The sequence below is a fragment of the Corapipo altera genome, unplaced genomic scaffold (genome assembly GCF_003945725.1).
Source record: "Corapipo altera isolate COAL_440 unplaced genomic scaffold, ASM394572v1 200, whole genome shotgun sequence".
NCBI lineage: Eukaryota > Metazoa > Chordata > Aves > Passeriformes > Pipridae > Corapipo > Corapipo altera.
In genome coordinates, this window is record NW_020884992.1 from 204,823 (window position 1) to 229,567 (window position 24,745).

Here is a 24,745-nt window from a genome sequence, read left to right on the forward strand (position 1 = left end):
GGCCTGGAGATGCCCCAGAGCTTTTGCCCTAGGAGGGACTAGGTCCTACGACCATCCCGGGGGGCCATGGGCTGGGGCGTACCCCCTGCACACCCTGGGATGCCTTCACCGGGGCAGGACTGCACGTTCTGAGACCCTCAGTCCCACTGTGGCAGAGCTGCCAGGGGGCATGTCCGGGATTTTGGGGGAAAGCAGAGCCAGAGTATAGCTGGACCAGAGCAGCCGGAGCTGTTTGCGGGGTTCCCAGGGAGCGGCATCCCTGGGGAGGCTCCTGGAGCCGCGGGACGGACTACAGGTCCCAGCATGCCCGGCCGCGCTCCACACCTGCCGGGGAGCGGCTTCGTTACCGGCGGGGCCCGGCAGCGATGTCCGAGGGCCCCGCAGCCGCCGCCACGCCGGGAGCAGCGCCCAGCGGTGAGTGAGCCCCGGGACCCCTCGGGGTACCCGCACCTCCCGCCCCGGGACCACAGCTGCACCCAGACCCGCATCCCCCGCATCCCCCGGTGCACCGAGCCCGCGGCTCTCCCGGTGTCCCGCGTTCCCCCAGGCTGCCCTCGGGCACCCCAAGACCGTGGGTAGCCCCCGTGGGCGAGCCCCAGGCTGAGGCCCTGGAGAATTTGCCTCGTCTCGTCCCTTGCTGGTGCTCGGCTTCCCCTCGGGAGGTGCCCGGGCAGGAGCAGCAGGGCAGGGCAGGGCGCAGCGGGCACGGCTCTGCACGGGCACCCGGGGCGGGCTGAGCCGGGACCTCGCTCCGCCTGGCCCATGTCCCACCGGGACCACCGTCCTGCTCTCGCCCAGCTCCCGTGGGGCAGGTCCCCAGGTCGTCGGGACCCGAATGCTGTTAGCGGGGGGACAGTGGGGTCCGGGGGGCGATGGGAGCTGCTCGCACGTGTCTGAACAAGGTTTCCCTGGGGAGAGTGAATGTACGTGCAGGAGCTGGGCCAAAATCAGACGCAGGGCTCTGGCAATCCCGGCTGAGCTGACTCACCGGCCGGGCTCCCTCCCCGGAGCCAGCGCAGCGCGGCACCTCGGCACGGTGGGTCCTTGTCCTTCCCTGGGGAGAAGAGGGTCTGGGGGGCTGGGGCTGGGAGCTGTTCTCTGGGCAGCACGGTGCAACATGGGGCCCCGAGGTCTGCTGGTCCCGGTGCCATGGGGCAGAGGGCTGTGGGGGCTGTGGGTGTGCTTCGGAGTGTGCATGTTGCCTCTTGCCCGTCCCGTGTGCCAGGGGGGTGCAGGGTGGCCTGGCCTGGGTGCTGTGGATGTGGCAGCGACCCTGAGCATGTGCCAGGAGGGAGGGCAACGATGCCTTGGCATGAGCTTGTAGATGAAAATGAGGGGCGGCTGCTGCTGCAGCCCCCACCGTGGTGGAAGTGGGATGTGGGGCAGGGGGCTTTGCACAAGGGGCTCCTGCCCCCCAGGGCTCAGGGGCGGCAGTGCCAGCACAGCCCAAATCAGGACTACTGGAGGTAGCAGGAAAGCAAGAATATGCTGGTTTTATGGCCTGTCTCATGATGTGTTTATGGTTGGGATGGGGCAGACACAGATGCTGCCCAGCCCTGCCCTGGGTGGCACAGCAGGTCCCTGCACCGACAGAGGATAACAGACGGACTTTGCTCTCTAAGGTGGAGCTCCCAAGGGCTCTTACTGGCACTGCAGCTGTGTTTGCCCACTGCAGGAAGCTCGAGGGCTCCTTCCTTGCTCACTCCATAGGCAGGGACCCAGCGGGGACCTCGAGGGAAGCAGGGTCCTGCCCCGTCCCTTCAGAGCATCCTCTGCCCCGTCTGGCCCTGGCACTGATCCAGAAATCACCAAGTCTCTGCTTTGGTGCTGAGCCCCCCACGTCACAGCAGCCGCCACATAGCAGGTACACTGACCCCTCACCACCCCCAAAGCTGCCCCACATTTGGGGTGGCTGCTGAGCTGGGGTCCATTCCCACAGCCCCCCTGTCCCAATGGCAGGGAGGAGGGACACCTGAGACCTGGCTATGCCATCCAGGTGCTCACCAGCCCCCAACCTGGCAGGTGTTTCCCCTGGGAGGGTGTTTGTCCCGTGGCAGGATGCTGGGGGATATGGGGGTGCAGGGTATGTCCCTGGTCCCTAGAGCATCACCTGAACAGCTCCTTCTCCCCAGGCAGGGCCCGGAGAAGGGAATCTGCTGCCCAGCAGCGCCGCTCCAGGGAGGTAGGGTGGACGGTGCCCCTCCCCATGGCGGCTGGGCCCCCACCTAACACCAGCCAAACTGGACACCGTGGTCCCACGAGAGAATCCCCCCGGCCAGAGCCCACCCGCCTGCCACCTCTGGCCCAGCCCAGACTCATCTGTCACTGCCTGTCCCCACACTGACCCGGCATCCCGTGGATTGGACACGGGCACACACCGCGATGCTGCCACCATCACCGGTGGGTAGGGATGGGCAGTGCCAGTGGGTGGCCCAGGGGAACTGGGAAAAGGGGGGGGAAGAGCTGGGGCAATTCTGGGCTGGTCCTGCATCCTGCCCCCATCCTGTTGCTGGGGCTGAGCCACTGTCCTGGCGTCCTTCACCCCACACCGTGCTCTGTCCCCGGCACCGCTCAGCCGGGCAGAGCGTGGCCAGGAGAGGGCAGTAGGACCCTGCCCGCAGACAGCAGGGGGGCGAGGGGGAGCAGGGCAGAGCTGGGGTGGATGTGTCCCTGTGTGCCACACTGCAGGGGATCCCCCAGTCCCCACAAGAGTGGCTTTGGGGGCAGACCCGTCTGGTGGCACCAGCCCCAAACCCTGAGGGGACAGAGGGGGCTGAGGGATGCAGGAAGTGCTCCCCTGCCAAGGCCCCCATGCATCCCATTCCCCTCATGTGCCCCCAACCCTGGGCTGACACCGTGCCCCTCTGTCCCCAGAGCTGTGCAGCGGGGATGTCCCCGAGGTGGAGATCATCAGCCTGCTGGGTGAGCAGCTGCCCCGCTACACTCTGCGGGCTGACACCGTCTTTGGCTACGACCACGGTGACTGGCTGCGAGCCCCCCTCGGCCCCCCACAGCCAGCGGCCCCCCTCGCCCCCCAACAGATCGAGGAGACCCTTCAGTATTTCCGTGAGTGCCCGTGGGCTGGTGAGGGCGGCGGGGCTGGCAAGGGCAGCGGGGCACAGGCTGCAGCAGCTGCGCGGGATCGGGACGGCGAGGGCAGCCCCGGAGCTAATCACTGCTAACGGGATTGACGGGCTGGATTTCCTCACCCAGAACATCCCCGGCTAATTCTGAGAGCAGCTTCTGCTGAGCCGAGCCGGATGCTGGGAGAGAGCCTCTGTCTTCTCCAGGGACCCCCTGCACGTCCCTGCTCCCCTGCACTGTGCCGTGGCTTGCAGGGGTGGCACACTGCTGGGGCTGGCAGAGGGTGTGCCAGTGAATCCCAGTGCTGCTGTCCCCCCAAACATGACAGCCTGACAGGCATTGTGGGGGTGCTGGTGCAAAGTCCCCAGAGCCATGGGGTGTGGATGCCTGTGGGGAGACCCCACAGCCCCCATGGCTAGGCAGGGGCGATGCCCACAGTACTGTGATGGGGCCCATTCCTGGTGTGGGGTTGGGGTTCAGCACAGACGGATTATCTCTTCTTTGTTTCTGCCTCTGGCCTGCATGTGGTGAGGACAGGATTAGAGCGAGGGGCTGGGGCAGATGGATGTGGGGCAGCAGGAGACAGATGGGGCTGAGGCTCCCAACCCCCTGCCCACACCAGGCTGGGGTGGGGGCAAGCCCTCTCCATGCCCTGCCAGTGCTTGCAGCCTTCCCCATCTGGCTGCTCCCCTCTCTGTTCAGCAGGCAGTGGGGTGCAGCCCCCCAGCCATCAGCACCTCTGACCCTGCAGTGACAGTACAAGGGATTGAGCCCCAAGCCCTGTCTCTGTGCCACAGGGCAGGGAGCACCCGGCTCTGCAGGACCCTGGCACCCCCATCCATGGGGCCAGCTGTTCTCAGTGCTGGACCTCTGCAGGTCACAGTTCCCCCAGTGCCGATGGCATGTGTGGGTGTGGAGGGGGCCCATGGCGTCATCCCTTTACCCAAACCTTTAAGCTGCCGTCAGAAATAGCCCCCTGTAATCTGCTTGAGCAGACACGGGGAACCTGCCCAGAGAAGCAAATCCTGGGGGAGGGGATTAGGAAGAAGCAGCTCCTGCCTGTCCACGCGGAGACGTGTGCTCAAGTCCTTGGGGTCCCTGGGGGGTGGGTGCCCAGTGCTGGCTGTGTCCCTCACCTCACCGAGGGAAACACCAGTGCCAGGAGGAGGGAGAGGCTGGGACTGAGGGCACCTGCTCTGGCCCCTCCTCTCGGAGAGGTCCAGTGGTTAGGCAGGACATGGTCAGTGTCAGGATTCCAGTGGGTGGGAGTCCAGCAGGCAAGGAAGGCATCGCACGAGGGGCAACTCCAGCCGCGTCCGTTCATCCATTATTTGGGTGCTAACAAGGAAGGGCGTTGGGGCAGGTGGTGGGGACGGGCAGAGCATGCGTTGGCATTACCAGCGTCACACCCACGCGGCTTGTGCTACGTGCCAGCCAGCTCCTCCATAATTCAGCACACCATGATTTATTCAGCTTTCCTGCTTCCGTGCTGCCTCTGCACCAGAATGGTTGTGGGGAGCTGAGGGTGCCAGCCAGGGAGCACAGGGAGCCTCGATGGGGCATGGAGGGGGCCAGGCTCGTGCCAGCCCATGCTCAGAGCCAAGGGGTGCTGAGTGGGAGGGAAAAGCCCCTTCCCAGCTCACGAACCGGGCGGGTCCCAGCACCACACTGGGCACTGCATGTGCAGGGTGTGTGGTGGCTGTGTGGGTGATGATGGGGGGACCAGGCCTGGGGTGGCAGAGCAGGGCTGGCTGGAAAAAGCAGACCCTGATCCTCACAGGGCCCAAACCCATTCCCTGTCCCTCCCAAGGGGCAGAAGCTGCTGTCTGTGCATAACCCTTGGGGTCAGCCCTGTAGAGCTGCTACATGGGGACCCTCAGTGTCCCCTCCGCATTCATCATCACCCTTGGGGACCCATGTGTCCAGACCCCCCATGTCCGTGAGCTGGGACCAGAGGTGGGACACAGAGCCCAACTGCACCAGCCCCCCGGGGCTGAGCAGGGTTGTTGCTGTGGGTGCCCCAACGGGGAGCCCGGTCCGGGGATGTCCGAGAGAGACCGTCTGCCCGAGGTGGCTCGTGTGAGTGGGGGAGTGGGCACTCCCGAGCAGCCTCTGACACCCCCGTCGCCCCCGCCCCGCTCCCGCCCGGCTCCGCCCCCGCCCGGTCCCGGCCCCAGCCCCAGCCCCGGCCCCGCCGCCGGGGGACGCGCCGGGCAGGTGCGAGCGGACGGAGCGACCCTATAAATAGGGGAGGGAGAGGCTGCAGCGGCTCCGCTCGGCGCGGCTGGGTGGGCTCGGCACGATGGAGATCTGGAGCAGCCCCGCCGCCTACGACGAGTTAAACGGGAACGCGGAGCGCGGCGGCGGCGCCGACCCCATCGCCCGGGAGCTGGAGGAAGGTGAGGGCGGCCCGAGCGGTCCCGCCCCGGCGATGGGGATGGGGATGGGGATGCGGCTGCAGCGGGGCCGGGCTCCTCTGGGGCTGGTCCGGAGCGGCGGGGCCGAGGTCTCTCCCGGGACCGGGGCAGGTCCGGAGCGGTGAGCCCGGCTGGGGTCTCCCCCGGGCGGTGCCGTCCCCTCCCCGCTCGTGTGTTCCCGCAGCCCGGTCCCGCTCGCTGCGTTCCGGGGCAGCCGCCACCCAGTCTCTTGGGGACCTCCAGGCTCACCCCGATCCTAAGGAGACCTGTCCCCTCGCCGAGGGAGGCGGGGAGCGGGTGGAGGGACAGGGCGAGAGCCCCCGCCAGGTCTGAGTGTGCCCGTGGGGATGGGGGTCCCTCCTCCCTCCCCCTCCCGCATCCCGCCGGATCGGGCCTGCAGATGGGTGTTTACATGTTTGCCAGCGCTGCAGCCCCCGTCTCCCAGGGCCAGCCGCTCGCTCCAACCGTAACGATGCTCATGCTCTAATTATTTCCAATTAATGGCTCAGGGGCCTGACGAGGTGCAGTTGGGGACCCCCGCGGGGAGCAGGCACTGTTGGGGTGTGTAGAGGGGGTTGAGGCTGGAGCTGGGGTTGGCTCCTCTTCCCGTGGATGTGTTTGGGGTACGTGCCCACTGGGGCGTGGGGCAGCACCCAGGGCAGTGGGGACTGGACGGGACCGGGGTGGCGAGTGGGGGCATTGCCATGACAACACACTCACCATTACACAACCCCAGCTGGGGCAGCCTAATGGGATTTGTGTGGCTGAGCCTCCCCCGTTAACCCACTTCGTCTGCAGGACTGGGGAGTGGCTGTGACTGGGGACGTGGGTGGAGACCCTGAGTGCAGCCAGCGCTGCTCAGCCAGGGGAAACTGAGGCACGGACCCTTGGGGAAGCAGAGCATCAGCAAGAACATCGGGAGTGCTGTGTGGTGTGGGCAGGGGTACAGGCAGGTCTCAGGGTGTAAGCGGGGTCTGGGGCGCAGGCTCTCGGCTCCCTCTCACCACACAGCTCCAGTGCTGCCATCTGGGCGTGTGCCCGGCACTGTCTGGCAGCGCCTGCGGGCACAGTTGGCAGGATTGGTACTGGGGAGACAGACATCTCCATCCTTGTGGCTCCTCTCCCATCCAGAGAGCCAGACAGTGGCATGGGGAGGCAGGGCCATAGTTGGGGCCCATTCCATTGTGGTGGTGTTGGCGTTGGGGGCAGCTGTCTGTTCCCACAGTGTGCTGCCCACAGCTGCCTCTGCCCCTGTTGCTGAGTGGATCATTGTGTTGTGCAGCTGGAGGGGCATCGGGTGGGTGTGGGGTGCAGCATCCCCTCCCCCAGAGAGAAACTAGGGCAGGGCTGGCTTCTCGGGGGGGGAACTGGGGGAGGGGGCTGGGGACAGATTGGAGGGGACGCTGCCTGTGAGACCGGCTCGGCGTGGTGCCACCCACAGCTATTTACACTGGAACTCCAGCCTGCTTTCTGCTGGAAATGTCACCTCCAATCCCATCTCCACTGCTGGCCTTTCCCTGTCCTTCCTTCCCATCCGTGCATCCAGTGGTGGGGCTGGCACTGTGCCCGTGCTGGGGGCTTGGCACTTTCCTTGCCACCCCGAGGTGCAGGCAGGGTTGGGGGTGAGGTGTGAGCCCCCCGTTTCCCATGATGGTGGCACGGCTGTGAGGATCCCTGCCCACCTCTGCCTGGCACCACGCCAGGTGCTGCCCAGCAGATAAAAGGTCCTTTTTGGTGACTAAACTGGAGCAGCCTTGTGCTGCCTCCCTCCCATTCCCTTCATTGTGCAGCTCCATTGAGAGCAGTGACATGGACTGGGGGGCAATGGGGTGACAGTGCTGAGCCCCTGGGCCAGTGCTCCCTCAGTGTGGGGGTTCACCTTTCGACCTCTCCCCCAGTCCTGTGTGCTGAGCGGGTGGTCAGGATCACCAAGACCTACCACGACATCGACGCCGTCACCAACCTGCTGGATGAGGTATGTTGGACCCCCCCACCTGTGTGAGGGCTGAGGGCTGTTGGGATCCTGGGGACACCAGGGGTGGGTGAGGACTGGGGAAGGGATGAGTCCTGGCTGAGGCAGACCTGCTCCTTGCAGAAGGAGCGGGACCTGGAGCTGGCGGCGCGCATTGGGCAGTCCCTGCTGAAGCAGAACCGGAGCCTGACCGAGCGCAATGAGCTGCTGGAGGAGCAGCTGGAGTTGGCCAAGGAGGAGGTAACAGCTCCTGGGCACAGGTCCGGGCCTTGGCCTCCTGTGTGCCCCCCTGGGGTGGCTGTGATCCCCTTGGCCATGTCCTGAAGCCCTTTGTCTCTCCAGATTGCGCAGCTGCGCCACGAGGTCTCCATGCGGGATGACCTCCTCCACTTCTACACCACCACGACAGAGGAGAGCGAGCCCACCACCACCACCTCCACACCGTGAGTGGGAGTCCCTCACTGCTGCTCTTGCGGGTTGGGCAGGAACTGTCACCACCACCAGGGTAGCCCTGGACGTGCTCCCTTCCCTCCCCTCCCTCAGTGGCTGTGGCTCCAGCAGCACAGAGCTGAGTTGTTGCAGTTTCCTGCCTGGGTGGGCAGCCCCATCCTGCCCGCACTGCAGGTGCTCAGTGCCATCCCTGCTGTCCCCAGGCTGCGCCGGCACGAGTCCTCACTGTCCCTGCAGCAGTACTTCCAGTATGACACCTTGCAGCAGAAGCTGAAGTGCCTGGAGGAGGAGAACCAGAAGCTTCGCATGGAGGTGAGAAGAGCCAGCTGGTGGATGCCCCGCGGTGCCCACCTCTGCCCCACTCACTGCAGGGGGACCCGAGTTGCCTCCCAGGGAGGTGGGAGGTCCTGCCCATCACACTCAGCCCCTCCAACCGTCTCCTCCAGGCCACCAGCATCGCCACCGAGACCTGTCAGTACGAGGACCAGGAGCAGCAGCTGATGATCGACTGCGTGGAGCAGTTCTGTATGTGGGGCCGGGGGGTCTGCAGGCAGTGCCCAGCATCGCTGCGTGGGCTGGGGCTGGGGGGCCGTGCCCCGGCGGTGACGGACCCCGGCCCTCCCGCAGCCGAAGCGAGCCAGCAGGTCGTTCACCTGTCGGAGGAGCTGGCGCACCGGGCGGAGGACGCGGCGCGGCAGCAGGAGGAGATCACGCAGCTCCTGGCGCAGGTCGCGGACCTGCAGCAGAAGTGCCGCACGGTGAGGGTCCCTGCCCGTGCCGGGGGTGGGGGGAGTGGCGCGGGCACAGCGCCCTGACGTGCCCGCTCCTGCCCGCAGTACGGCTCCGAGGTGGAGGAGCTCCAGCAGCACCTGACTGCGGCGAAGGAGGTGCAGCAGCAGCTCCGGATGGAGGTGAGGGCCCTGGGCGTCCCGGCCGGTGGGGGGTCCTGCCAGCTGCCCCCGGGGCCGTGCCCGAGCTGTGCCCGTGTCCCCGCAGCTGCGGGACCTGCAGGAGAAGTACGCGGAGTGCGGGGGGATGCTGCAGGAAGCGCAGGAGGAGGTGAAGAGCTTGCGGAGCCTCAGCCTGCCCAACAGCACCGTGAGCCGCTACAGCGCGGCCAGTCTGCTGCCCGTGGTGAGCGCCCGGGGGTGAGGGATGGTTCGGGTGGGTGTTGCTGCTCTCCCCTCTACTGACACTGTGTCCCCCCTGTCTCCAGGACTCGCTGGCCGCTGAGATCAAGGGCATGATGAGGAAGAGGACTGACAGCTCCTCCTCGGACTACAAGTGAGCGCTGGCACCGGTGGCTCGTGCTGTGCCATGGGACGGGGTCTCGGGGGGTGCCTGGCTCACCCCCTCCCGCTTCCTGCAGGAGTTACCTGCGTGTCTTCGAGACAGTGAAGGCAGTGAACCAGGCAGCCAAAGCCAAGTCTTGCTCCGAGTCTCCCCACCACATGCCAGGCTCCAAGCAGTTGTCAGCCACCCACTCTGGGGGGGCCAGCACCCCCCACATCAGCTGCTCCGGCTCGGAGGGTGCCCGGTGAGTGCCGGGGGGGTTAACTGGGGCCAGGTGGGACAGCGGCTGCCCCTGCACTGGAGACGAGGTGCTGGTGACCTGCTGGTCACACCGGAGCAGGAATCAGCCTGGGGCAGGGAGGGCAGGATCCAGCATAGCCCGGGCCCACTGCCCTGGGCACCCCAACACTGTGCCTGCCAGCAGGGCCGGGGGGTCCGGCGGGGCCCACTGGGCAGCCCCGGGCCGGCAGGACCTGGAGGCGGCGGTGCAGCGGCTGTCGGTGCGGCAGCAGAGCCACTCCTCCGAGGAGCGCTCCTTCTTCGAGGCCGAGCGGGAGCGCAAGCTCTGGCGCCTGAGGGACGGGGCGAACTCCAGCGGCTTCCTCACCCCCAACGAGAGCATCGTCTCCACGGGGACCAGCTACTCGGGGGGCTCGGAGCTCACCGCCGGCTCCACCTTTTCCCTCGGCTCCCTCACGTACCTGCCCGACAAGCTGCAGATCGTGAAGCCACTGGAAGGTGAGGGGCAGAGGGGGTGCAGAGCTGGAGGTGCCATGAGGCTCCAACGACACCAGCTGAGCCCCCCCGGCTGTGTTCTGTCCCCAGGCTCTGTGACACTCCACCACTGGCAGCAGCTGGCACAACCCAACCTGGGCGGGATCCTGGTGCCCCGTCCCGGGGTGCTCACCAAAGACTTCAGGCAGCTGGACATCGACCTGGAGGAGGTGTACAGCCTCAATGATCTGGAGGAGGATGATGTGGACACTGGCTCCTTCCAGCTGCTCCCTACCTCAACACCCACCAAAGCCAAGGAGCGCCCCAGGGGTGAGCGCAGGGCGAGGGGACGGAGAGGACGTGGCCCCCAGGACGCCCCTGTCCTCCCGCCCAGGCTTCCCGTCGCTCCCCCCTGCACTCTCCCCTCTTGCAGCAGCCTGTCCCTGCCACCCCCCTGTCCCCACGGGGACTCTCCATCTGCAGCTGTGCGAGGGCCCTTCTCCGGCAGCCACCCCGGTGGGGTGAGCCCTCTCCGTCACCCCGGTGTGCCCCTGCTGGCCCCCGGCCGTGTGGAGGGGGCAGGTCTGGGACAGACGGCATCTCCCGGTCCCACCTGTGCTCACAGCCCCCTCTGAGCAGGCACCGGACCCCAGCGCTGCTGGAGCTCTGCCCCGCGCACGGAGCTCCCGGCCCGGCTTTGGCTCTCCCGCCTGTCCCCAGCCCCGCTCTCTGCCTGTGTCCTGCCCCCTCTCCCCGTTGACCCCTTGTCTCCTGTCCCTTCCAGTGTTCCTCTCTGTTAACAACCTCCCCCAGACCCCGTCTACCTTCACCATCACCACCTGCCACATCCTCCACCCCACCACTGCGATCACCACGGTGACACCCAGGTAAGGCACGTGGCCCCTCCCGCCACCTGCGCTGCCTGCACCCGCCCCGCTGTGCCCCCCGGCTCTCGCTGTGCCCCCCGGCTCTCGCTGTGCCCCCCGGCTCTCGCTGTGCCCCCCGGCTCTTGCTGTGCCCCCTGGCTCTCACCACCTCCCCCCCTGCCTGGCTCCCTGCAGCTCGAGGAAGCCGCAGGCCGAGGGCCACCTGCAGCCTCTGATGCTCTGAGAGATGCCGGCACTTGAAGTATCCCCAGATCTGGCTGCTGGGCTGTCTGTGTGCTCGTGGGGAGCTGGGACCAGCCTTTCTGCCCCCCCCCCACTCTGCAACACCCTGAGGGGATGGAGAGCCTTCCTGGGGGGGCTCACCCTGGGGAGCAGCGCCCCAGACACAGAGCATCGTGTGCTCCCGGCACTCCGGGGAAAGGACGTGGCTGGGCAGCAGCCAGGACATTTCCCCAGCTGGGTTCTGGGCTGACCCTTCATTAATGAGCACTGGTGATTAGCCCTAATGAGCCCCCCCAGGCTCCTTGGGGTTTGGTGTGAGCTGGAGTTCACTGTTAGACACAACCCTGCACGTCTGGAAATTGCTTGTGGAGCAGGGACTGTGTTCCAATCCTTCCTGGCTGCAGCATGGCCACAACCCCCCAGCACCCGGCCCTGAGCTTTGGGGTACTGGGCAGTTTGCAGCACGGGGGTGTCCCATAGCCCAAGGCTCATTAGGTGAAGGAGGAAAGGGGGTCCTGCTCTGCCCGAGGCCCCTCCTGGCCCCTGCAGCAGCATGCCCTGGGCCAGGGTCCCCCACTGACCCCTCCTTTCTGCTCTCTCTTCCCCTCCAGTCTGTATCATGCCGTCGTGCCTTCTTGTGGGCCCTTTGAGGGGCTGAGCCTCAGCAGCCCCTCGCCAGAACAGTCTCCCTCCACGCTGGTGCTTGGCCCTGGACCCCCGAGCACCCCCGTGGGACTCTTCAGGCTCTTGCTGGGGCGAGATTCCCACTCGGCACCAGGGACTGGATTGTGGCGGGCCCCCTCACTCTGCTCCCAGGACTCCCAGCATGCTGAGCCCCAGCCCTCCCCTGTGCCCCGGGGGCAGGATGGATCCCCACCCAGGAGCAGCATCTTCAGCTGGAACCTGGTGGAGAAGCTGCGGCGCCTGGGGCTGGACAAGGTGGTGGCCAGAGGGGAGATGTCCCGTGCCCAGGGAGGGCACAGGGGGGCCCGGGGCACCCTGACGTGACACTGCTGCAGAGCCCCCAGGCTCATGGTGAGAAACACCCTCTTCCTTGCCCATCCACGGAGAAATGGAGACAGCACAAGCTTCAGCCTCCTCTCCAGGTGCTGCCCAGGACCAGCAGCACTCCTGGCACTTGAGGAGAGCTTTGCCCTGGCTGCAAGGACAGAACCTGGCACTGCTCCCCATGTGTGGGGGGGTGCAGGGGGTGCCCACTGACCCTGTCCCTGCTGGGGGTAATGGACCCTTCACAGGAGCCAGTTTCTGGCAATAAGAACTGTTCCTGCTTCTGCTGAGCCTGTTCAAGGAGCGAGGTGCAGCTCAGCCCTTCGGGGCTCTCCAGGGCTGCAACAAAGGGCGATGCTCAGGTGGGTCCTGGGGGAACCTGCATGTGCTGGGGGAGACCTCCCCAGCCCAGGCTGGACCCCTGGCCAGCACCTGGACTGGCTTTTAAAAGGAATGGTGGTTTGAACTCTTTCCCACTCACTGAGTAGCAATAGTAGCAGCACCCACAGCTCGGGGTGTTTCTTGGGGTGCTGCTGTTGCTCCCACCAGCCACATCCCTCACCCTGGGCTGTGCCCTGTCCCCTGGCCAATAAATGTGAAGTCACAGAGCAGTTTGTGTGTGCTGTGTCCCCTGCCATGGGCAGTTGGGTCTCTGCCCTGTGCTTCCCTGTGGGGCTGGGGGCAAATTCCCCCTGCCCACCCTTCCCAAGCTCTCCCCAGCACAGCCCTGGGTGCAGCAGCCGTAGTGCCAGAGTTTTATTGCAGGAAGGGACACACACTGAGCGTGTGGGTGCCGTGCATGGTCAGCCCAGCCCCGCGGCTACGCGGCATCGGCCCCGTCCTCGGCGCTGCGGCGGCCGAAGTCCATCCAGTCGGGGTAGTAGTGCTCGTGCAGGGCCTCCATCCCCTCGTCCTCGTGCACGAAGCCCTTGTGGTTGTTCAGCTCTGCCAGGGCAAGGGCGGCGGTTAGAGCTGGCACAGGGGGGCCGGGCTGTGCCCCCCGAGGGCTGCCTACCCTGAGCTCCTGGTACCTGTGAGGGCGTGGGGCAGGAACCGGGACAGGAGGTGCTGCTGCTCCTGGGACAGGTACTCGGGCCAGTCGCGCCGCACCAGGCTGGGGGGGTGCTGGGGGGGGTCCTCCACAGCGCCCGGTGCCACGGGCCAGCACAGGCAGGAGGTCACAGCGATGGTGAGGATGAGGCCGAAGCACAGGGTCACCTTCATGGCTGTGGAGAGACTGAGCAGGGAGGGGAGCAGAGGGGCTGCAGCCCCCCCAACCAGACGTGTTCAGCCTGCAGGGAGGAGTGACCTGGGTGCTCCTCCTGGGGTCAGGCCAGTTCACAGTCCCCTCTGTCCCTCCCTGTGGGTTCCCAGCCCCCTCCATCCCTCCCATCTGCTCCTCAAGTCTTCTCCATCCCTGACTCCCAGCTGGTCCCCAAGATGCCTCTGAACAGTGGCAGAGCCCTGTGGGACTCACCTGCAGGCTCTGGGGCTCGGTGGGTGTCCTGGTGGGGTGTCCTGGCAGAGTGTCTGGGTGGGTGTCTCGGTGGGTGCCTCTCTCCAGGGTCTCTGTGGCTCAGTCCTGCTTTTAAAGGCACTGCCATGGCTGCCCCACCCCGGGGCGGCTCCACACCCCTATGGGGGGGCCCCACAGGCTCCTGTGTGTGCTCACAGACACACAGACACACACACAGACACACACACACACACACACAGACACACCGATACACAAACACACACACAGAGTCCTTGCACACACAGAGACACGCACACTGAGAGCTCACACACACAGACAAACACATGTATATATACATACATAGTTTTATATATATATATAAAAAGATATATTCATATGTAGGCGGATATATGTATGTACATATATATACACACATATGTGTGTGTGCGTGTATACACACACACAGACACACACAGAGACACACACACACATATATATATATATATATATATATACATGCACACATAAATGTAGGACTCGATGATTTTGGTGGTCTTTTCCAACCTAAATGATTCTGGGATTTTATATATATGTATATATATGTGTGTGTGTGTATATATATATATATATATATATATACATTTGTGTGTATATATATGTGTACATACGTGTACATACGTGTATGTATATATGTGTATTATGCATACACAAAGGTACATATGCGCATATACATATATGTGTATATACATATACATGTATATGTGTGTGTATACAAACATATACACTTACATGTCCACATATAGCTGTGTGTCTGCACACACACACACACACACACACACACGTATCTACCTCCATACCTGTGTCTGTGTACGTTTATACATGTGTGGCATGTCTGGGGTCCCAGTTGGGGCTGCACACAGCCAGGAGGTGGTGTGTGGGGGGGGGGTGTGTGTGTGTGTGTGTGAGGCTCTTCACACAGGCCCCATTCTGCAGCCCTGGGTCTCTCCCTGTACCCAGCTCTGGGGTGTCACAGGAGGGGTGGGTACCGCTTGCTGCCAGAGCCCCCCCAAAATTCCCTGTCTGCTCCTCGTTCTATATCGATGTTCCCTCCTGCCCGTATTGACCCTCCTGCCCGGTGTGTTTTAGAGACCATTTGTCTCCCTCCTTCAATAAAACCCTGACTGACATCCTGGGCTGGGCCGTGTCCCTGTCCTGTGTGCTCCTGCTCGCCGTGTTCCCAACGATCCGTGTCGGAGCTCCTCAAACACCCCAAAACAAATGGCCTTTGGATGGCAGGGAGGCAGCGGTGCCCTCCGCCCTCACGGCCATCGATTGCTCGCTCCACCGAGCGCCTCTCACAAGGAACAAACAAATTGTTTTCCAATTTGTGGCTTTTAATGGCTCAATCTGGACCAAATGAGCCGTCAGGGTGACGGGAATGGCGGCTGCTCCCTTTGGGGGTCACGGGCTTTGGCAGCACCTTGACGCAGGTTTGTGGCCAGACCCGGGGGCAGTGGGCTGGGCCCTTCTCCAGGCGGACAAAGGCTGGCTGGGGTGGTCCCAGCCCCCCTTGCCCCTGCCTGGCCGGGTCTGGCTGTCCTGGCAGCAGACGAGGTGGTGCCTCCCTCCTGCGTTCAAGGGCAGAGCCAGCAGGGAAGAATCCAGGCTGGATGTACTCCGACAGCCCCTGCTCAGGCAGGGGCTCAGGAATTTTTGGAGCAGCATCAGAGAGACTGGGCTGTGTCAGGCTGTGAGCAGGAACACACCCCCAGTGTGAGCACCAGCCTTGGAGCTGGCCCCTGCTCTCGGTGTGCAGGGCTCGAGATCACCCTGAGGTACAGGCAGGCCTGGAGGTCACCCCAAGGTACAGGCAGGCCTGGAGGTCACCTCCCTCCTCGGTGCACTCAGTGTGTTGCACAGTTGCAGTAATTTGGTTTCCAAGAGCAAAGTCTCCCGCGGAAGAGGCAGCGAACGAACCCAGCGCTCCCGTGGGAGATGGGGATCATTGTGGCAGTGGGTCAACAGCCGTGACCTGCTGTGGGAGCTGCCAGGAGCAGGTACCCAGGGTGGGAGAGCCTCCCCCTCCTCCCCACAGCAGTTTTTGGGAAGCACAAGTGCTGGTCCTGCCCACAGGACTTACAGGAACAAAAGCAGCCCAAGAGCTGGTTTGAGGGTTGCTGTGCCCAGGCAGGGAATGACTCAGCACCCACCCACTCCTGGGCTTTTCCCTCTGCTCAAGCAGGAGCAGCGGGGACAGTGCCAGTGGAGCTCAGGTTCCCCTTCCTGCAGTGAGTCAGAGTGGGGGGACACCCCCAGACCCCCCCAGTTCCACCAACCAGGCCCCTGAGCCTGTGCCCCTGCTGGGAGAAGGGAAGGTGCTTTGGCTCCAGGGAGCGATGGAACCCACCACGCACGGGCTTTTGAAAACCAGTTTTATTTAAATAAGACTTTAAATACATTACATAGAACATTAGAAATGAAACCAAAGCTGTTGTTACTGCACAGGGCCTGAGGCAGCAGCTCTATGGACACAAAGCTCTGCAGCTCCAGCCACAAGGCTACTCCTCATGTTAGTCCAGAACTGATCCCTTGTCACAAGTTTAACCCACCTCGGGGCTCGCGGGGACCCGAGCTGCAGCCATCCAGCCTCCACGTCACTCTTCTGCCACTCTTGTTCCAAGCCAAGCTTCCCCAGATCCCTGTGCCAGTGGGAGCCAGCACTGCCCCAAGGGACAGTGCCATGTCCCCGTGCCCCACCTGAGCTCAGGGCCCGGGCTGGGCAGGACACGATTCCCATCATCCGGGCTGGAAGCGCAGCTGGACTGAGGAGCCATCCGGGCAGGCCGAGTCCCTGGGCTGAGCTGGGAACAGCTGGGAACCTTTGGCTCCAGGCTGGAGCTCTGGGAAATGAGGGACAGGCAGACAGGATAGCATGAGCTCGTGTCAGTTTATTACATCACCAGTTACACCAGTCCAGACTCAACAGTGGACCCAAGATCGTTACATTACACAAACCGGCTGCTTTTAAACTTATGACAAGGGACAGGTGGGAATTTCATGGTAAGGAAATCTTCTTGCATAAAGCTCCAGAGGCCCACGGGCACTTAAAACCCGTGGACTTTCAGCTGGTCGTCTTTAGCCAGTCCAATCTGCAAGACAGAAAACGCATTTACAGCCCAGAGCGAGGCTTTTGTGCTCCCCCACACCACCCGTGCCCAGAACTGCCCCATTCAAAGGGAGGGAAGGTGAGACTCCCCTGCAAACCCTGCTAGGGGGGAATTTGCCTCGAGCAAGGATTAAAGCAGAAGAGAAAGAACCATCACAGAGAGGGCTAGGCTGGAAGAGACTGCGAGGTTCCAACCCCCCTGCCCGGGGCAGGGACAGAGTTCCTCCCCCTCCCACCCTGCTGTGTATTTATTATCTAATCTCGTGTTTAATTTCACGAGCAGCAGTCCGGGGGTGTCCTACCTCCACGAGGAACTGGCAGATGTTCTTGCGCTGGTCACCCTGCAACTGAATCACTTCTCCATACTCGGGGTGCTCAATTACAGTTCCATTGCAGGCAAATTTCTGCAGCAAGGAGACAAGAAACCTCCTTAGCACCTCATAAACCTCCTCCCGCCATGCCTGGCCGACCCCCAGCCCCTCCACACCCACCTTCTTGAAGGCCTTCACCAGTTTCTTTTTATCGTAGTCATCCGCGATGCCCTGGACTGTGGTGAGGGTCTTCCTGCCGTTGCGCTGCTGGATCCTTATATGGATGTAGTCCTCAGTGCCGGCCGGGAGCAGGTCATCACCCTTACTTGCATCCGCAAAGGGGTCTGTGGGGCCAGACCCCACCGCGCCGTCAGGCTCCGCCCCGCCGCGCCACATTGGCCACTGCGCCCGTCCGTCACACGAGGAGCGCACCCCATTGGCGGCCCCACCCGTCAATCACCCGCTGGGACCGCCCCTGCCCCGCCCCACAGTGCCTGTCAATCACGAATGGCCCCAGCCCCTGCCCCCACCCCATTGGCCGCTGCGCCTGCCCGTCACGCTGGGGCCCCGCCCCCTCCCTCCTTCCCCCGCGGCTGACGCAACCGGGCCCGGAATAGCAACTGCGCCACGGGGCGGGGCCGGGGCGGGGCCCGCGCGCTCCCCCGGCCCCGCCGCACAAAGGGGCCTCACCGAAGGGCTGGAGGTTCTGGATAGCGGACATACGATACGCTTCCCTTCCCTCGGCGGAGGCGGCGGCGGCGGCGGCTGGGGGGCGGCTGTGGCGGCGGGAGCGGCTCTGGGCGGAGGATGCTCTCGCGGCGGCGGCTCGAGGCGCTGTCAGGGGGGCGGGACCGTCGTCTCCCGCTTATATACGGCCGCTGCGTGACGTCAGCGCGCACGGCGGGCGAGGGCGGCGATTGGCCAGCGCGCGGGGGCGTCAGCACGCACGGGGCGCACGACGCCGCGCCCCGGCCGGCGCGGGGAGGGCCAGGCGCATGCGCGGAAGGGGAGCCGGCGGCGCGCGGATCAGCGCGTGCGCAGTGCGAGCACCAGGCCCCGACCGGGCCCCTCGGGACCCCCCCAACCCCCCGGGCCAACCCCGGGACCCCCCCTCCGCACCCCAAACCCCCTTGGGAACCCCCAAAATACCCCTGGGGCACCCAGCTCCCCATCCGGGATCCTCAACCCCCCACATGAACCACAAAATCCCTCCCACGACCCCCAAAATCCCTCCAAATCCCCATGTTAGCCCCACCAAGACCCTCTCAGGACACTCCAAAAGCCCCCTGGGAACGTAAAAACCCTTCCAAACCCCCTTCGTCCCTCCCAAGCGCCGTCGGGCCCCCCCCCCCCCCCGCACCCCCCGGTGCCCCCCCCCCCCCCCCCCGAGCCCAGACCCGCTTCCTGCCAGTCCTGCACTGGCCTCGGGGCTCCTGCGGCCGCTCTGGGTGTTTGCTCTGCTGCCCTCGCAGCCCTCAGTGCGCGGTGGGACCCCCAGCCCGGGGTGACAGAGCTCTGCCATGCCCGGTGCCCGGTGTGACACCCAGTTTGGGGTTTGTCACCGGCTGTGTCCCACGTGCAGGCAGCCCAGGATGCTGCTCCCAGGCCGCTGGCAGGGAGATGCTCCGAGGACACGCGGTCCTGGAGCGGGGCTGGGGCTCTGCTGCCAAGGGGGAGGCGCTGAAGGTGTCCCTGGATTCTGCCAGGAGAGGAAGGGGTTTATGTTTAAACGTGTGACAATGGTCCCCCTGGCACTTGAGTCCTAATTTGAGGACCCAGAGCCTGGCTTTCGGCATTGGGATTGAGCTGCCAAACAGGGACATTCCATGGACAAACCCCCAGCCTGGCGGGTGTGCCCCCAATGGCTCAGCCCAGCGCGGGGGCTGCTGGCACAGGGACACCACATCCTGCTCGGAACAGGTGCTAAAAATACCTCGAGACTCCAGATAAGAAGGACAGTAAATCCCCTGCACAGTTACGGGAATCAAAAGCCATCCAGATCCAGACAGAGCCTAAACTCTCCTCTGGGAGTGGGTTAGAGCTGCAGACAGAGTGGGAATGTCATCCCTGGGGACTGTGGGCCTGCGGGGCTGGGGACCGTTTGTGTGGAGCTCCTCGGCTCCGTTTGGATCCTGGCTGTGTAGGTGTCCCTGCTCCCCTCGGATCCATCTCTGGAGCACGACGTGGGCTCGGCAGGTTACTGGCAGCTGGGTGTGCTGCCATCTGTGGCTCTGGCAGCCCTCGCTCGCTCGGGCATTGCATCATTCTTGGGGGTTTTATTTAAGATAAAGGCAAATGGTGTCTCTTGCACCAGGCAGAGGGAACCGTTTGCGTTGCCGTGTTCCAGGGTCTCTCTGGTGTCTCTGGAGCATTTGTCACTTCTGTACGTGACAGATCAGCTGCAGAGCTGGCTGACATTGTCATGAAAATGTGAATTTGCTCCACAACCACCTTGAACAAGCAGATGGCTCTCCTCTCTCCTCTGTTTCTGATCAGGTTCTCCTTTCTCCCTGAGGAGCCATCTCTCACAGCCGCACGGTGGAGTAGCCAGACGGGGGAGGCAATTAGAGGTTTGCACTGCATCTTTCTGCTGGAGGCATTTCCAAGTCCTCGCTGCAGCCAAAGGGCTGCTTTTCATATTCCACACCAAACACTGGCAGAGCCATTGGTATCTCCAGTCTGGTGTCAGCTCTGGGCACACCGTCCAGGATGTCCAGGACACCCCAGCTGATTGATCAGCATCACTTCAGGTCCACAGAGTCCATGTGGCACACCCCTGTTGTGTCCTGGCTGGGCCCCCAGAGCCTTTGGCCCAAGACAAAAAGAGGGGAGTGTGTTTGGGACACCAGGGCTGAGCACTGTCAGGGAAGTATTGCATCAGATTTTGTCCTTCAGAGCTGGCACCTGCAGTCACTAGTGGCGTTGGCTGGGCCCCGGGGCCGAGCCCCCTGCACCTTCCTCACCTCTGGGTGCTGGTCCTGCCCTGTCCTGCCCGATGAGGTGCCGCTCCCGGCTCCCCACGAGGTGGCAATGCCGGTCTCCTGCAGGAGCATCTCCGGAGGCAGCACCGAGCTGCTGCCGTGTCCTTGTGCCCGGCGCCCGGCAGACAATCGGCCCCTGTCCCCCCGCGCTGTGCGGGGGCTCCGTGCACAGCAAACCCCGTGCGGGGGCCGTGGCAGTGCCAGGTGACCTGCCAGGGTCGGCTCAGGGGCAGCAGGAGGAGCAGGGGGCCCAGAGCCACCCGAGTCCTGTGACACTGTCACTGATCACTCAAAGGCACCGCAGTGGTGCTGGGGGTCGGGGTGGCTCCTGGGCAGCGAGTGGCACAGGCAGCCCTGAGATAAGGAAACATGCTGGTGGCAAGGGCAGGGCCTGCCCAGCACCAGTGCCCCTGACAGTGCCGGGGATCCTGGGGGGATGCTCCCGTGTGCCCCTGTGTGCGTGTGGCCTGGGGAGCCCGGGGTGATGCAGCTCCACCCTGCCTGTGGGGGTCCTGCAGCAGTGGCCCTGGGGACTTTCAGGGGCTCTTGGTGGGCGACCAGCCCGGGGTTACTGCAGGTCTCTCCCCATTGTGTCCTGCAAGGCCATTTCACCCTGTGCTCTAAGGTGGAGGGTCTTGGTGCCCCTCAGAACACCCGGGAAGTGCAGCAGAAAGGAAGGAATCACCCCGGCATTCTCCTGCAGCTCAGCAATGCCCTCCGGGCTGGGACATTCCTAGAAACCAGCTTTTCTCCTCCAACATCCTTCCTGCAGCCTCTGTGCGACTGCTCAGACGGGATTCAGGATGAGCTGGATGTCTGATGTACAGTATTTGATCCCATTAATCAGCACAGGCAGCACTGACAGGCGTCAGCCTGGTGATTAACCTGCTCCTGGAAAGAGCTGCGGCATGGCCGGGTGAGCCCGGCTGTCACGGGGCCAGCGGCAGCTCAGGGAATCCCTGCTCGAGTCCCACATTCCCTTTCTTGCACAGCTATTCCTGGCATTCACATCCCAAAGCCTGCAGACCCTGGGCTGTTGTGTGAACTGGCTGCTGCCCACCCGCGGTTGGGGCCTGTGGGATGCTCGCTGTGGTCCCAGCTGTCGGATGCTCCGGGATGGAGGCACCGGACACGGTGTGACAGACATTCAAAGGGTCCCACACGCCTCCCCCTCACAGCCCCTCAGCCCTGTGTGCTCACCAAGGGCCGGCACATCCCGATTCCTGTTCACCCAGTGACCCCCGGGGCACCGCTGTGGCTCCGGGTGTGTCACAATCACTCGTTTAAGGCTGTTTATTCACCCTCCCTCGCACTGCTCAGCTCCCGCTTCCCCCGGCGGGGCCCCCTCCCTGCACTGCTGTGACTCCGCTGCTCTCCGCGAGGTGCCAGGAGAGCTCCAAGCACGGGCTGAGCCTGGCCGTGCTGCCGGGGCAGGTGAGCGGGCACGGCCCCCCTGCCGGTACCTGTGCGCAAGCGATGGAACAAGGCAGCTCTGTCCCTCCCGGCCTGGGGACAGAGGTGCTGAGGGGTTCTCCCAGGGAGGGTTCTCCAGGATCCTGGGGATCCCATGGTTTTCCTGCAGAGAAGAGGTGCTGTGCTGCCCACTGCATCCCTGGCCAGTTCCCATGTGGTTCCCATGAGCTCTGTCCTGCACCCACAGAGACTCTCCCGGCAGGGATCGATGCCCTGTGTAGATGTCACTCCACGCTCACATCGCAGGGGATACATCAAATAATTGTCCACCTTGTCAGGGTTGTCCCTTGGCTGGGGACTCGGCATCAGCCTGGAGCAAACCTGACATGGGAACAGGGACCACAGGCACTGGGAGGGATGGGAGCATCTCGGGGCAGCAGCTCTGCTCTCCATCAGACACCCACAGAGCCCTGGGAGCCTGGGAAGTGCTGGGCCCTGCCTAGTGATGGGGAGCAGGGCTGGAGGGTTTCCTGCACTGGAGGGGCCCGGCCCAGGCATCGAGGAACACTCGAGCAGCTGGGACAGGCACCCATGGCAGGATTTTCATTCCATCTCTCCTGGAGTCAGGAGCTGTCGGCACCAGGCGCAGCCAGCGCGGGGCTGACTCAGAGCCTCGGCATCAGGCAGGAGGACATTCACACACCCCAGTGAACCTGCTCCTGCCAGACACGTCCTGCTTTGCTGTCAGACCTGGGCCATGGGACACAGAGCTGCTCCAGTGCCATGGGAAGGGGCAAAGGTGCCAGGCTCAGCTCCCACTGGCTCCCTCACTGCAGCATGGCCGGGCTGGCCAGCAGGAGCAGCCAGGGACACGGGATCCAGCTGGGGACATAACTCATCCCCCAGTGCTGCCCTGCACAACTCCGGCCCTGCTCTGGCCATTCTCAATGTCCCATCCCTGAAAGTGTCCAAGGCCAGGTTGGACAGGGCTTGGAGCAATCTGGTCTAGTGGAAGGTCTCCCTGCCCATGGCAGGGGATTGGAAATGGCTGATCTTTAAGATGCCTTCCAACCCAAACCCTTCTGGGATTCCATGATTCCACGTTCCTGCCCTAAAGTCCCCTGCTTTTGTCTTCCCCTTCCACTCTGCCTGAGCCAGGCAGTGCCACTCCATTCTGGAGGGAGCTCCCTGCTCCACACCAGGGAGAGAACTTGGGCCAGGGAGAGACCCTGGGATGAGCCTTTGCTGGAATCCTGCCAAGCTGGGCTCCTGGCATGTGCCAGCTCACAACCAGTACCAGCACTGGTGATATCTGTGGACACAGGACGGGCCCATCTGGGCCCTTTCCAGCCGTGCACCTGAATGCACTGGGAAGTGCAGTGAGACCCTCCTAGGTGCCTCACACCCGCCCTGTGCTGCCACTGGCACTGCTGGGATCTCGGCAGAGTCATGGCACAAAAGGGGCAGGGGGGGATAAGCCTTGCTGAGCAGCTCTCTGTGTGTGGGGGCTCCAGGGCCCATGAGAGGAGCACCCCCTGCCCTCCCTGGAGCATTGGTGCCCACTTTACACTGCCACGTGCCCCTCAGCCCAGGCTGGGCTTACCCCACTGCTCCCTCCTGCCAGGGGAGGTTCCAGCCCAGCTGCCAAACAGCTCAGGCATCCGACCCTTCCCTGGTGTGACAGGGAGTGGACATTGGGCTGAATCCACCTCTCGCTGAGCGAGGGGTAAAGGAGAGGAGATTTCTGGGGTAACAGCAGCAGAAATGGCGGGCACGGGGCAGAGCTGTCCCCACTCTGCTGACTCGAGCACAGGGAAGGGGCAGGTGAGGCCGAACACCTCGGTCAGCACCTGCCTCGCTCCGGTTCGTATTTCACTGACGAGGCAAAAGCCGCGCAGGGTGCGAGCCCGTCCCCACGCAGCTCCAGCCGCAGCCCGGCCCCTCCCCTGCCCCGCAGCCCGGCACACTCATCGCTGCCCACGCCAACTCCCCGAGGGCCAAACACTGGCCGTGGGCCAGCGCTCCTTCCCGCACGCTGGCAGTGCCAAGCCCGGCTGCCCGTCCCGGCACGACGCTGGCGCTGCAGGGATTTGCCTCTTACAAAACACTTGGCCGTGGAACCCGCCCTGCCAGGCTGGGAGCTGGAGCTGGGATCCGGGAGCTGGGATGGCCACGCTCTGGGGTCCCAGTGCCCCCGCTCCCAGAGAGGCATGGAGACAGGCTGGCCTGGGGAAGGGCACAGGTTGCAGGGGCAGAGGGACACTTGTGGGGACAGCAGCCCATGGAGTGCCTGAGGTCCTTCGCAGCCACAGCTCACGTTTGGTGCCATGTTGTGCAGCTGCCCAGCCCTTCTGTGCCTGCTCTCACTCCCAGGACTCCTCTGGCACCTCAAGGATGCAGGAACAGTGTGTCCAGCTTATCCTGGAGCTGCCTGGACCCCTTACCCTCATTCACCCCATCCAGTGTGTGCTGGCCTGGCAGGGGGATAGGGAAACCTCAGCAGGTGCTACCTTGGGGGTCCAGCCCATTAAAAACAGCTCAGCCACAGCCCCTTCTTTTGGTTATGAGCTGTCAGGGACCCCCAAGCACAGGCATTGCCATAATGACCCTGCTCAGCCACCGCGTGCTTGGCCTTCCCGGCAGCCCCCATGCTCACTCCCTGGCATGGGGCTCCTGGGAAAACCAGGTCAAGATGGAGCTGTTGCCTTTCAGAATGCAGCTCCACTGCAGGTTCTGTGCTCATAGCACAGGCTCAGCCCTGCACTTGCCAGAGGCAGAGCCATGGCAGCTGGTCTGGCTCGAGGCAGAAAGGGCTGGTGGATTCAGTGGGATTGGGAGCACCAGGGAAGCCCAGGGTTGGGGTGTCAGGCCCTGAGGCCGCAGACCCCCAGCCCCACAGCAGGTAATCACCATGCTGGGACTGGGTTTGGTTGAAATCCCATGGGGCTGAGGTTGGAGGTGGAGACACTGCCTGGCTCCAGGGTCCCCAGTCACCCCCCTGCTCCAGGGCAGGCTCCAGCTGAATCTCTCTTTTTTCCTTTGCTCCTGAAGAGGAGCAGGAATAAACCTCCCACCACAGCCTTTCCTGCCAGGGGGCTTTTTCTGAGCCTGTCAGCCTTGCTGGGAGGAAACACACCACAGAGGACAGGGGCTGCCCAGCGGCCCCCAGGGCAGGAGACCCCCGGGGCTGAGCTGCAGGTGTGTCACCGGCGTTGTTTTGGCTGCCAGGGCCGCGTCCCTGCCCCGGCTTGTCCCCACGCCCAGCGCCGGGCTGTGATTAGCGAGGCGGGTCCTGCCCGCGTTCCCATCTCCGCGTCAGCACCGCCGCCCTCGCGGGTGCTGCCAGCCAGGCGTGCCCAGCCAGGTGTGCC

At 64.0% G+C, this 24,745-nt stretch overlaps 3 protein-coding genes across 4 annotated transcripts; 1 reads left to right on the plus strand and 2 right to left on the minus strand.

The window, feature by feature from the left end:
- Positions 1-5,344: 5,344 nt before the first annotated feature.
- HAP1 (huntingtin associated protein 1) lies at positions 5,345-12,632 on the plus strand. 2 transcript variants are annotated; one of them, XM_027666329.1, is made up of 15 exons: positions 5,345-5,483; positions 7,400-7,476; positions 7,597-7,713; positions 7,816-7,916; positions 8,127-8,235; positions 8,370-8,448; positions 8,551-8,681; positions 8,760-8,834; positions 8,920-9,057; positions 9,140-9,207; positions 9,293-9,460; positions 9,641-9,954; positions 10,042-10,260; positions 10,715-10,817; positions 11,651-12,632. In XM_027666329.1, the coding sequence occupies exons 1-15, from the start codon at positions 5,387-5,389 to the stop codon at positions 12,045-12,047; spliced, it is 2,193 nt and encodes a 730-aa protein (XP_027522130.1). In that variant the 5' UTR covers positions 5,345-5,386; the 3' UTR covers positions 12,048-12,632. The 2 variants fall into 2 exon arrangements, with proteins under 2 accessions (XP_027522130.1, XP_027522131.1); XM_027666330.1 differs by lacking the exon at positions 10,715-10,817 and having other exon boundaries at positions 11,651-11,814.
- A 235-nt stretch (positions 12,633-12,867) lies between these two features.
- On the minus strand, positions 12,868-13,271 carry LOC113958224 (gastrin/cholecystokinin-like peptide). Its single transcript, XM_027666335.1, has 2 exons — positions 13,079-13,271; positions 12,868-12,992 (listed from the first exon to the last, which is right to left on the minus strand). The coding sequence occupies exons 1-2, from the start codon at positions 13,269-13,271 to the stop codon at positions 12,868-12,870; spliced, it is 318 nt and encodes a 105-aa protein (XP_027522136.1).
- A 3,160-nt stretch (positions 13,272-16,431) lies between these two features.
- EIF1 (eukaryotic translation initiation factor 1) lies at positions 16,432-17,824 on the minus strand. The gene is made up of 4 exons (XM_027666334.1): positions 17,671-17,824; positions 17,161-17,324; positions 16,972-17,073; positions 16,432-16,652 (listed from the first exon to the last, which is right to left on the minus strand). The coding sequence occupies exons 1-4, from the start codon at positions 17,699-17,701 to the stop codon at positions 16,608-16,610; spliced, it is 342 nt and encodes a 113-aa protein (XP_027522135.1). The 5' UTR covers positions 17,702-17,824; the 3' UTR covers positions 16,432-16,607.
- Between the last annotated feature and the right edge of the window lie 6,921 nt (positions 17,825-24,745).